Source organism: Chenopodium album, chromosome 16 (assembly GCF_948465745.1).
Source record: "Chenopodium album chromosome 16, dcCheAlbu1.1, whole genome shotgun sequence".
Classification (NCBI taxonomy): Eukaryota; Viridiplantae; Streptophyta; class Magnoliopsida; order Caryophyllales; family Amaranthaceae; genus Chenopodium; species Chenopodium album.
In genome coordinates, this window is record NC_137849.1 from 10,105,203 (window position 1) to 10,118,814 (window position 13,612).

At 31.2% G+C, this 13,612-nt stretch overlaps 1 protein-coding gene across 5 annotated transcripts; it reads left to right on the forward strand.

Moving 5' to 3' along the window:
- The first annotated feature begins 4,593 nt into the window (after positions 1 to 4,593).
- Positions 4,594 to 10,673, forward strand: LOC145586224 (pentatricopeptide repeat-containing protein At3g29290-like). 5 transcript variants are annotated; one of them, XM_081643000.1, is made up of 6 exons: positions 4,594 to 4,797; positions 5,108 to 6,559; positions 6,855 to 7,045; positions 7,254 to 7,456; positions 9,908 to 10,138; positions 10,259 to 10,673. In XM_081643000.1, the coding sequence occupies exons 2-4, from the start codon at positions 5,117 to 5,119 to the stop codon at positions 7,414 to 7,416; spliced, it is 1,797 nt and encodes a 598-aa protein (XP_081499126.1). In that variant the 5' UTR covers positions 4,594 to 4,797; positions 5,108 to 5,116; the 3' UTR covers positions 7,417 to 7,456; positions 9,908 to 10,138; positions 10,259 to 10,673. The 5 variants fall into 5 exon arrangements, with proteins under 5 accessions (XP_081499126.1, XP_081499129.1, XP_081499128.1 ...); XM_081643003.1 differs by having other exon boundaries at positions 7,296 to 7,456; XM_081643002.1 differs by having other exon boundaries at positions 4,596 to 4,797; positions 6,858 to 7,045; positions 10,259 to 10,671.
- Positions 10,674 to 13,612: the final 2,939 nt, after the last annotated feature.

The following is a 13,612-nucleotide window of genomic DNA, read 5'->3' on the forward strand; positions in this document are numbered from 1 at the left end:
AAATTTATGCAAAAGACAAAGCTACCGGAGATGCAAGTGAGTCGGTTGTTGATGCTATAGAAGATATGGATCAAGAGATTGATAAGTAACCATTGAATGTCGAGAGTGATGAAGAAGATGATGTGAATTCTACTCATTCGAACGCTTATTCTTCTACAAGTCAATCCGGAAAATGTCCCATGAAGATAGAGGATGATCATTCAACTCTTTCAAAAATGGCAAAAGTGAAGGATTCATTCTTCCGCAAGTGATTCCACTACTCAATCCGGAAAACGTTCTACAAAGGCGAAGGATGCTAAGGTAAAGGGAAAGAATAAGGTAGATTTGAAGAGTTTGTGTAGGAATGATGATGATGATTTGGTGGCCTCCCTCCATGATGTTTTCAACAATTTTGGGAAGATATTTGAAAATATCAATGTTAATCTTGGGACTATGGCTAGTGCATGGTCTAAAGCGGAAGAAAGAGAGAAAAGGATGGATGAAAAAGTGAATAAGGTTTTGGATGAGGTGATGAAGTTAGATGGAATTTCTCCATCCGAAGCTTTAGAGGTTGCTACAATTCTCATGGCGGAAGAACATAAGCTTCGTATCTTCTATCAAGCGCCAACTAATATGAAGAAACAATATGCAATTGATTTTCTTAAGAAGAAGTAGAAAGTTTTGTCCTAAATTGTTATGAAGAAACAAGGTTTTGGATGGTTTTTGAGTGCTTTTTATTTTTTTTTATTTTTTTTATTTGAGAATACTAGAATTTTAATGCTTTTGTAATCAACAATTTATGTGACTTTGCCTATATCTAGCATATGTTATATTATGGTAATCGGTTCAAATATATATATATATATATATATATATATATATATATATATATATATATATATATATATATATATATATATATATATAATATATATATATATATATATATATATATATATATATATATATATATATATATATTATGGTAATTAGTGTTACTCTACATTGTATAATGTATAGCAAAAGTTAGCCAAGACAACAAAAAATAGAAGGAAAGCTATTTATTTCCAAGTTATCTATGCCAAACAAGAGGAAAAAGATTGGTTATAATTGTTTATGTTTCCTTAGTAATACCAAACAACTAGTTAGGGTAACACTATATATTACCCTTTCCCCTCCTAATTTGTTTCCATTCCCTTACATTTACTAATTTGATATCAAACGCCCCCTAAAAGGGTATCTGGTAGTGAGGTTAACTTGTCTTCTTCACCATTGTTGGGATTCTCAGTGGAATTGTTAAACTTTGGTTGTAATTTTCTTCTCTTGTTGTAATATAAAGGAGTTTCAGTCATTTTTTGGGGTGATTTCAGTTTCTGTAGGTGAAGTTTTAATTGAAGGGTTTTTATAAACAGTAACAAAGAATCTAACTAAAGTACCTGAGGTTTTTTTTTTTTTTTTTAATGCATTAGTTTGTTGAACGATTTCCCTCAAAATTGCTTATATGGAAATTAATTTTCTATTTGTGTTGGTATAAAAACTTATTCCGATCTTGTCCATGTAGGGTAGGGATAAGGTTTGTTGATTTTTTTTTAATTTATTAGAAATAACCGTTAACGATGATAGCGATTCTATACATTAAAACCGCAAACACCGTTAGCGGTTCTTTTAATTAAATAATATCAAACTTCAGTTTTTTTTTCCACTTTAATTCAAAGAACCGGTAACGGTGTTTGCGGTTCTATACATTAAAATTGCAAACATCATTAGTGGTTCTTTTAATTAAAGAGGAAAAAAATTAAAGTGAGATATTATTTAATTAACGGTGTTTGCGGTTATAATGTATAAAACCGCTATCGTTAGCGGTTCTTTGTTAAACCAAAATAAAAAAAAAATATAAATAAATAAAAAAAATAAAAAAAAATTAACAAACCTTCATCAATCCTACGTAGATAATAGGGTGAGAATAAGTTTTTATACCGATGCAAATAGGGAATTAATTTACATTTAAGCAATATTTAGGGAAATCATTCTAGTTTGTCCGACATATTTGTTAAGATATACGAGTATTTTTAACCATTACTCCTTCGTGTTTAAAATAATGAAACGTTCCTGTACCAAGATTACTAAGTACGAAGTAGTACTACATTCCTTTGTTCAACGACTTGCAATTGTTCGTTAGAGAGAGGCTTGATCGCCAAACCATCCATAAACCGATTACTATCTAAACTTGGAAATAATATCTATAACATTCTTAAAAGAGAAAACATGCTTGGGCTTAAAGGGTATTGCTACAGTAATTTATTTTCATTAATTCCCTCCATGTCCCAATTCTCATACTCCCTTTTTTTTTTTTTTTTTTTTTGTTTAGTTTGGTGGGTGAGAAATAGAGCCACACCTGACACCCCATGCCAATTTGCTTGTTTTGGATTCTTATTTACGTAGTATTTAACTGCATCAACTTTTTTTTTTTAACTTCATCTTTTTTGCCATTTTTCTTATATTAACCTTTTGTTTTTGAGTTAGGCTAGCAAAAATTCGTGACATGTTCGTATTTGGTCTCGTGTCAATTTCGTATTGCTCTCTAATTTTATCAAAAATAACATAATTTTTTTTTATGTTTTGTTATCATAAGGAAAAATTAACCTTTTGCTTTGAGTACGACTGACAAAAATTTGTGTCATGTTCTCGTTTGGTCTCATGTCAATTTCTTGTTATTCACTAAATCTATCAAAACTAAGTACATATAAGATAAACATAATTTGACTACTTTATCTAAATAAGTCGCTTTCAGATTGGTTTCATGTCGCCGCTTTTGACTGATGGAAAGCATCTCTCTTTTGTCCCTCCTGACCAAACCCGAAAAATTGTCGTGTTGACTCACAATTATTTTCCCATTTACATTTATTAATGTAATCAACAAAATTAATTAAAATTGGATATAGATAGGGAGATAAATACTACTTCCCTTATTTCACTATTATTTTCTCATTTATGTTTAATGGATACAAATATCTTTAATTTAACATTAGAAAAATTATTTTTAAAAAGAAACACTACATTATCATTTTTAATTTACCAATCTCAATTATATACATGTTGTCGAAATGTCTCAATGTTAATTTTATTACTAATATAAACAATTTATTAGTATTTTTACATGTTGATTATTAGATACATTAATCGTTAAAAAGTAGTGTAAGTTGGGTTAGTAGGAGAGAAAAATTATAAAATATTTATGCAAGTGGGAGTTAGTGGAAGAGAAAAATAATAAAATAGTGGTAGACCCTTACTAAATTAGAAGTCTTGCAATTATTATGAAACGGATGTAAAAGAAAAGTGTTGCGATTATTACGAAATGGATGGAGTACCATTTTGTAATTTTTTTTTTTTGAATTAACCTTACACTACTCTCTCCGTATTTTTTTTTTGAGTAGCAAAAATATTTCATTAATTAAAAGTCATACGACATCTACAATAGAGATTGACGTTAACAAATACATAAGATATTGAATCAAATAAAATTTTGCTTCATAAAAACTACGATCGTCGAGTAGATCTTGCACCGTGGAACATCTCCTGCTTATCAAAACCCTAAAGTTATTTATTGTAATCAATCCCAACTATCGATTATTCCTAAAGCTATGTTGGGGTTTTAGAGACTTCTTATTGATTGACACTAAAATTATATATTGCCTCTATTAACTTTTAGTTGCAACCTTGGGGTATTATTTGTGAGATATAAAATAGGAAAATTTAAAAAATACCACCAACAATTATACCCATTTTTTACAAAACCACCAACAATTTTTATTTTTTATTTTTTATTTTTTAATTTACACCAACTATTCTTCAAAATCTTAAAATTTACCACCTGATAGCCTAATGATGTTATAGTGGGCCCCATTCTTCAATTTTCTTCATTTTCTCTTTTTCTTTTTTCGATTCTCACCTCTATTATTACCTTTTTAATAACATAATCATGGAATTGGCATTGCATTGTTGTTTGGCATGCATAAGAATGGTGGATTCAAACCCTAATTGCCGCACTAATCGCAATTTTTTCGCAAATTAAGTAGAGAAAGGGGAAATTGAGGAAAATTGAAGACTAGGGCTTACTATGACGTCACTATAGAAGAGGTGGGAAAACATGTGATAAGTTTTAAGGTTTTGAACAATTGTTGGTGGTAAATTAAAAAAAATAATAAATTTGTTGGTGGTTTTGTAAAAAATGGGTATAATTGTTCGTGGTATTTTTCAAAATTTCCTATAAAATATTACAAAATAGCAACTAAAAGTTAACATAGGTATTATAAGATTCAAGTTTATCACTATGAAGTAGCGGTTTTGTCCTATGATAAACAAATCTTATTTGTTAAAATCCCGTACAATGCACGCTTGTTAAATATTTTTTAATATTACAAAATATAAAATACATTAAAAAATATTTCATTTGAACATTTATGGAATATGATTGTCAAATTGGAAATAAAATATCATAAGGTATAAATACTTTACTTAAAGTTGTAAAAAAAAAAAAAAAAAAAATATTCATAAGGTAATGACAACTTGACAAGTATTATAAAATGATTTGCTTTTAGTATATGTTAATAGATAGATAGATACTTACATACTCGTTCAATCATGTAGCGGTTTTGCACGGTGATTAATTGGAGCAACCTCTTAAAATTCTACTCGGGTCAAGCTATAGATAAAATCATGACCGTTGAATTATGTTGAACTGACGGTTGCCATTAATCATCCTCCTACGTTATCTACACCAATACACCCCCTCTCTTCTCCATTGCAGCAGCTTCTGAGGTAAGACGTATTTTATTTTTTAATCCTTTATTAAGTCATTATATTATCGTTAATTTGATTATTGAACTTCTGGTCATAATTACTGAAGTTATGGAAGATTATAACAATCAATTTTGTTGCTAGAATTTTGTTATGTGCAATTTACATTGATATAATTCAGGGAGAAGAATTTAATGTCATTTTTGGAGCCTAAATTGATAATTCAGTCAAATTTTATTGTTAATGTGATTTTTGGAGCTTAATTTGATAATAAAGTAAAATTTGGTTGTTAATGTATTGTAAGGCTGTTAATTATAGCCCCTTATTGTAGGAAGGAACTATGAAAATGGACCTTTTCTCCCTCGGCCCCGGGCTGCCACCCCTCTTGCCCCGGCTCGGAGACGGGCCTGATACTATTACTAAATTTCATGGTCTAGGAGCAAGATTATGGGGGGTTTGTTTGCTTAATGGGTCCAAAAGACGGCGAAAGTCTGTCAATTTTAAGACTATGGTTGGTAGTATTGAAAATAGGTTGGTTTCTCAGCAAGGTGGGATTCCATTTATTGAAGATGAAGGTGCAGCACAACTGTATAATCCATTGGGTTCGAAAGGGGGTGAGATGAAATTATGCTATTTAGAGGAAAGGGATGAAGGGGAATTGTCTAAACGAATTTTGGGTCTTAGTCGAACCAATAAGAGAAAGAGTGCTTTGCAATTGTTTAGGTCGATGGAGTTTGCTGGATTACGGCCTGATTTACATGCCTGTAATTCTTTATTAGCTTGTCTTTCGAGGAATAGGATGTTGGATGATATGCTGAGAGTGTTTGCATTCATGAAGCGTGAGAAGATAATTTCGGGGCATTCATGTAGTTTAGTATTGAAAGCAGTTGCAAGTTATCGCAGTAGTGATATAGCCTTGGAAATTTTTGATCAATGGGAGATTGAAAGTGAGTTGAAGCTATGTTTTGATGCGATTGTTTATAATACTATGATGTCTATATGTGCTAAGGAGAATAATTGGGTTCAAATGGAGAGGATATGGAATGCTATGAAGGGAAATGGGGTTATTGGGACGGAAGTTACTTATCGTCTACTTGTTTGTACATTTGTCCGTTGTGGTCAGTATGAGATGGCTATCCAGGCCTATGCTGAGATGCTTCAGAATGGACTAAATCCAGGGTGTGATACAATGCATGCTGTCATAGGTGCTTACACCAAAGAAGAGAAGTGGGATTTAGCTTTAAATGTGTTCCAAAGTATGCTGAATAGTGGATTGAAGCCAAATCTAATTGCTTGTAATTCTTTGATAAACTCACTAGGGAAAGCCGGTAAGCTTAAAGAAGCATTTGGGGTTTATAAACAAATGAAATCCTTGGGCCATACACCTGATTCGTATACATGGAATGCCTTGCTAGCTGCTTTTTATAAGACCAATCAATATGCTTTTGCTCTCCAGTTCTTTGAAAGCATACAGAAAGATTGGAGCTTTGAACCAAATTTACAGCTATACAACACTGCTTTAATGTGTTGCCAGAGGCTTGGTTTTTGGGAGAAAGCTCTGCAGTTTCTCTGGAAAATGGAAAATTCCGGAATTTTGGTATCAACTTCATCATACAATATAGTTATTGGTGTTTGTGAGGTTGCTAGAAAACCAAAAGTTGCATTACAGGTTTATAAGCACATGGTTCAGCAGAAGTGTGCCCCAGACACTTTCACTCGTTTGTCTCTAATCAGAAGCTGCATTTGGGGAGATCTATGGGATGAAGTAGAGGGCATTTTGAAAGTAAGTTCATACTTGTTTGAAGTTGGCTATCTTTCTCTGGTATTTTAAGACTTTTTGGCTCAAGAATCTACATCTTTAAAAATTTCAGCTAATTTTAGAAAGAGTCTTGTGTATCATGCAAAACCCAACCAATTATTTGTCAAGCTTGGCATGCTATTTTTTCCAACTGGTCCATGTTGAATGTGTCAGATTCTTTGACTGGTTAATCTCTCTTATATCTTGGTCTATGATAGTTTTTTTGTTGCCTTTAAATTTTTATTGTTTTGACTTCAAAATCCATTGCTGTTCCCTTTAGCAGGAGTCATCACTTGATGTATCTCTTTATAATGCTGCAATTCATGGAATGTGTCTTAGAGGGAGGATTGAGTCAGCCAAGAGACTATACTTGAAATTGCGTGATGTTGGCCTTGTACCTGATGGAAAAACAAGGGCATTGATGCTTCAATATCTGCAACGTGTTAACTCGAAGCTGTTGAAAAAGAGCAGGTAGAAAATCTTGTTTTTTTTGTGTCCTCTTCTTCCAAAAATAATATTCACAATTACTATCTTGGGATGCCCTAAAATAAACTCATCAATAGTGTACTGAGATATCACTATACAGTATGAAAAAGTCCTTCACTCTACACCCTTTCTGTTGATTGGAGAAGAAAAGCCAGCATTGCTATCAGATTAGTTATGTTACTGTTTCTTTCAGAATATATGAAGACCACTTATCATTTTTTGCTTTAAAGGTCAGCAATACCCGCAAAAAGACAGCGAAGGGGAGGGAGAAGTTAGAAGAAACAAGCCATGAGAGGCATCCTGTAAGCCAATTACAACTGGAAGTTGTAGGAGACTCTGTAACGTGTTGTTCATGAACTGCAGGGCTTATTCAGACATGAAAGCAGAAATCTATAGGTATGAAATTGTTGTTCTGAGTGCATCAGTGAGCAATATTTGCTGACCAAATGTTTTTTTATGACAATTTCTTTGATTCACCCTAATCTTTTAATTTGTATTATAGAACTTTCATGGATCATATCATCATAGTGACTGAGTATGCGATGATTAATCTGATTTACATTCATCTGCGTGCTAATTAGTTCCGTTCCCTTTGAAAATCCTTGTCAAGCCATTATGCCCTAACTAAACTACTACTGTCTTTTTTTCAAGAAAAGTTTGCTCCTGCACCTACTCACCTAACTGAAAACTGTACTTAAAGGAAAGTTGACTGACAGTTGGGTTTGATAAGAATGGATCTCTGCAAAACCTTTCATGCTTGTGAAACTCTTAGTAAGTCATTTCCATTGCAATATTGCATTACAGAAAACTTCTAGTTCCATCATCCATGTTTCCTTGATCCTGGTGGAAGTGAACCATAGTTCAGTTCAATAATTAACTTCCTATGTTGCTAGCAAAAATTGGTCTTATAGACTAGACTACTGTTCCAATTGACTTTGGCCTTACTTAGCCCCTATCAAAGGACAGGTTTATTGTATCCTCCTTATGCACTTAAGACAATGATTCTTGGTAGGAAGCGATCATCCAAAATTGCTGCTTAAGTTTGAATGAATTGAATCAAGAATCAAGCGTTTTTACTCGTGGTTTGCTTTATTAATGAGGTTTGTGGTTTTTGGAAGAAAGTTGGTCAGATTGGGGGGTAACGCTAGTGTTGATGCCCTTGATGGTGATGTCCTGGTAGTAGAAGACCTAGATTATGCTTTGTTACATCACAAAGTTATTTGCTGACTATAACACCAGAAAATGGTTCTTAGTCAGGCCATTAGATATTTACTTTTTCTCATTGACTCTAATACTTTTAGAGTTAGCCAACTGACATTTTTTTATTTTTATTTTTTTTTATTTTTTATTTATATTTTTATTTTTTTTCTGTTACTGAATTGGCTGGTCGTGTGAGAAATGTTGTATTTACTTTTCATTTGTCAAACAGTTGCAATTGTCAATTCTATGTGTGGCTAATTCTAGAGGCAGGTTACATGTGTTTCAATTGTTATTGTTCACTTCTTTCTGGTTTTCAATCTTCAATTTATAAAAAAAAAATTAAAAAAAAAAAAAATTACAGTTTTTCAGCTCAATTAATCTGTAGATGCAATATATACTGCGAGTATTGCTCCTCTAGGTTAATATAAAACATTGATTATCTAGGTGTTCTCTCGTGAGTTATGACTTGTGAGTACTACTAATTAGCTGTCAACTCATTTTCTTGGTAAATATTTGCATACTAGTTGAGTATATTGTATAGCACCGTATGATTTAAGGATATAACCAACTGAAGTCAAAACTCTAGGGCTATTACAAAAGGATTATAGTTAGATGGTTCTGCAAAATCTCTGATGCTTTGTTTGGATAGCAAAGAAGGAAGGAGAGGAAGGGGAGGGGAGATGGAGGAAGGGAAGGGAAAAGAAAGGGAGGGGGAGGTAAGCTCCATTTTCCCTCCAAATCTCTCCAATTTTGGAGGGATTATGCTTATTAAAGAGAGAGGGAAAATGGATCCCTCCCTCTCCTTCCCCTTCCTTCCTCCAATTCTTTACCCAAACAAGAGAATTTATCCCCCTCCCTTTCTCCTCTCTTCTTTTCCTTCCATTTCTTTCTATCCAAACAAAGTGTTAAGTTGACAGAGGGTTAAGCTTCAATCATCTCATTTATCTCAAATTTTATAACTCCATGTAAGATTTTAAGATTTGGTCCAGTTACTTCTCATTTTTTTGATACTATTTACTATAATTTTAAATTTTTTTGATAATCATGGCGTTAAATCTCATCCAACCAGCAAATGAAGTGGTACTAAACATAGATTTCTGCTTTGTGCCTGTTCCTTTTGGAAAGCAGAAATCTATAGATTTCTGCAGTACTAAACATAGACTTTGCAAACCTTTGTGCCTGTTCCTTTCGGAGAATTAATCCTTACCAGGAGAGGTTAGTTCATTAATGATATCGATTAAGGTACTAAACATGTCTTTGATGCGTCAAAAAATCAATCTTAGTTCATTCAACTACACTTGAACTTTCAGGAGTTTCCTTGTTGCAAATCGATCTTTGATCTTTTGTTGTCATATCCTTTCCAATGTACGGAGTAATTCTAGTTTGGTCTTTGAATGGGAACAAATTTCCTTTAAATTCAGTAAATGACTGGTATACTACATTTTTTGCTTAGCTTATTGACACAATTAAAATATATATACATATATATATATATATATATATATATATATATATATATATATATATATATATATATATATATATATATATATATATATATATATACTTTATATCTTTTATCTTTCTTTTTTATTTTATTTGATATGTTACTCTGCATCTGTGTTGAGAACATGCTTATCACTGCAGTTGGCAAATGATGAATATGACCAAGGACCTGCTCTGCTTGTTGATAAACCAACTTTCGTGCTTGCTTCCTGTAAACAGAACATCTTAATCTACAGAAACTGAGAAAAGAAGGAGTCAGGAAGCTCCTTCATGCATTCAAAGAACTAGATTTACAGTATTGAAAGTCATGACTGATGGATTGGCAAAGTATTGATTGGCCAAAAAGACCTATTATCTTCATCTCATATGAAGGTAAATGATAAATTGTCTTTTTATGATCGTAAATGAAGGAAAACAGTTTAACTTTGTTTATTAGGCCTCTAATTGCTAAGTGATTATTTACATGAGATATTGACATTGTTGATTGGCCAGAAGAAGCAGTTGAAACTATTCTCACTTCTAGTGCAGACAAGTTTCCAACGTCTTTTCGATGAAATAGACATAAAGGTAGCGGAGAGGAAGAGAGTCAGAACTAAGATTCAGCCATAAAGTTGGATGAAGTCTCCGAGGAAAGTAGCTTGACAGGAGCAGTGATTTTATTGATGATGTTGCACCTGCACTCCTGCAGATTAAGAGCCAAAGTTCCAACATGATAAATGAGGCTTCATATGTGTACAGTAATTAAGCGGCATTCATAGATCTTTTAACAGTTGTACATAAAGAGTTTGGGATTTTGGATTCTTATCAATTTATCAATGTTTATGTAATCGGGTAGATCTGCTGATCTGATAATGCAAATTGGTGAGTTTATAGTCAAATATATCTCCACCTTGTTGACATGAACTACTACCATTTGAACGCAGTTATGGCAGCGGAAAATGATCTGGGCTAGGGGAATTGATAAGTACACATACTCTAGTAATACAACGAAGTCACAATTTTTACAGCAATAGCTTTAAATAACAAAAATTGGCGAGTTTTTTTTCTTTTTTTTTTTTTCCAAAATTATCTCTTTCTAAAAATACTTTATTCATTAAAAATCTAGCAAATTTTATGAAAATTAGTGAATGAGTAGAATTTCAAACCCTAAATAACTTAATTTTGAGATGATTTAGATGTTCTTTGTAATTTTTTTCAAAGAAAAATTATATTTATTTACAGAAAATATAAGTAAATTGATGGTATTACCAACAAAATGAACCATAGTACATAACCAAATTAGGCAAAATTAAAAAATTTAGATGTTCTTATGAAAACAAAATATTATCTCAAGTTTTCCCAAAACGGAAAAAATGAATGATTGACATTATAAAATGCTTCATGAATTTCCAATAAACTTAACAAACCTTAAACTAATCTATAACTCTTTTCTATAAATATGAGAAGTTGGTTACTGTACCTTAGGAACAGTAACTTCGCTACTGTTTAGCTACTGTTCAATTTGAACAGTCAGTTTCCCTTCTTACCCTTCCACTTAATGCTACGCTATTGTGCCTTTTCCCTTTATAGCCAGTATTAGTCCTGCTTTTTCGGTGCTTTTTGGGCTTGAGATTAATTGACGTATTTATTCAGCTTTGTCTAAGCTATTACCAAATCAAATTATACAATAATTAGTATACATATTTCATTTCACAAACGGTTAATTTGTGATTGCAGTTGATTAGTATACAAGTTGGATTAATATGTTAGAATTTACGGTACTTAACTATGAGTACACTCCTATTAATGTAGCAATTAGGACTTGACTAAATGTTGAATAATAAATGATAAGGATTAGTGCCTGATTACAGTTACAATAAGTCGTTGGTGTTATGTACTTCATTGAAAACAAAAATAGTTCGTCTGAAACTCTGAATAAGTTATTAGTAGAAATTAGCGTTTGACTACATACTATAATTACAATTTGCGTTAAAAAAACTACATTTAAGCTTCTATTAATATACCACTTATTTTTTGACTAATGTTAATTAGTCAATTATTAGGACACATTATTGGGTACAATTACAGTAATTAATTGATTTTGCAACTAATTAACCCTAGAATCAATTCCCTAAATTTAATTATAAACGCTAATTTCAATGGAAACATCCTGTGGGAGTTTTTTGGGTTTTTGAGAAAATAGGTGGCAATATACAATATATATATATATCACAAAATGTGAACAATAGATAGAGTTATTTTTCAAATTTTCCTATAGTTAATTAATTTTTCAAAATGTGAACAATAATTAATTTTACTAGATTTTTTTTACATTGATGATTATACTATATAATATTTTTAATAAAGTTTATTAAAAAAATTAATAGAGTATTAAAAGATACTAATAAATAAATATAAATGTTTACTAAATAAAGTATTCAATTCAATTTGTGTTTTTCAGTCAAAAGCATATGTCTAAATGTTCAATTATACCAGAGATGTTATTTCTTTCCAACTTGATTAACTAGTGATATACTTCGTATATGTAAATTGAAAAAATGATCTAAATTTCACATTCATACAAAAGCAGTGTGTCACATACATATGTGGCGGATACAAATTATACTTAAACATATCTAATTATGATAAAAAAATTAAATTAAATCAATTTTATCATTTTTTTTTACAAACTTTATCATTAATTAATTATAATAAAGAAATTACGATAACTTAGGGTAGTGTGCGCACAACTAGTTTTAGATAAGCATGGTGAAATAATTCATTATTATCCTGTAATATTTGTCTTTCTTGTCTAAGCATGAATATGAAAATATCGGTTTCATATAATTTCAAAACGAATTGAAATAGTGGCCAATCCCGCATCCTATAACTATCACAAATCACAAAATATATTTCATTAGTTTCTTAGTCGGTTGAGATAAAATCAATTTATATTAGGAAAGAAACAACAAAGGGCTCCTTGATGTATCCCCAACAGTGCTTAGAATTTTATTTAACTAAAACTAACCAATTCAATAATGTGAATCTATTTATTAGTGGGTTCAATCAACATGCAACAAATTTTATTAAAATTATTTAAATATTAATAAATTACATGAAACTATACATTATATTGCTACTTTATGTGTATCGATAAAGTACTCATTTTTTTTATATTATCTAAATGTAGATAAATTATTTAATACCTTTTAATCTAATTCTCGTTTACTTAATATTAAAATAAATAAATAAATATGGTAAGAAAACGAATAAACTTATAGAAACTTATGTATGGAAACATAATCTTTTGTAAGGGTGAGTGATGAGTGTCATTTATGACACTATTTTATAGTCATGTTCCTTAGATTTTATGTTAGTTCCTTTAGCATTTTAATGCTTTTATCTATGTTTTTGGTATTTTGTGATTTATTTCCTCATTGTGTGTTTTGATAGGTTATTGAGCCCTTTTTGGATGATAAAAAGATGAAATGAATAAAAGAGTCAATGTCAAATGCGAATGAACATATGCTGAGTTCTTACGGAGGAACTGTAAAAGTGATGCAGACACAAAGGAACTTGCTGACAGTCCGAGAATTGTCCAGATCCATTGCAACGTGATATTTGGTTACTTGGAGAATAATTCTTGAATATTTACAGCTGGAAGGAAGATATATTTGATAAGAATAAGATCCTATCATTTAGGAAAAGATTTGGCAAAAGATAGAATTTAATAGATTTTATCTAATTATTTTCCTTATCTTAGATTTATCTTCCATGTTTTTAGGGATTTTACTTAGGGAAAAATTCTATCGTAATTCTATAAAACACCAGAGTTATTCGTCCATTAATCATCTATTATTCATTCTT

Coding starts and splice junctions, on each gene's coding strand:
- LOC145586224 (XM_081643000.1), top strand. CDS start 5,117: ATGAAAATGGACCTTTTCTCCCTCGGCCCCGGGCTGCCACCCCTCTTG. Junction 6,560..6,854: donor AAGTAGAGGGCATTTTGAAA/GTAAGTTCATAC, acceptor TGTTCCCTTTAG/CAGGAGTCATCACTTGATGT. Junction 7,046..7,253: donor AAGCTGTTGAAAAAGAGCAG/GTAGAAAATCTT, acceptor TGTTTCTTTCAG/AATATATGAAGACCACTTAT.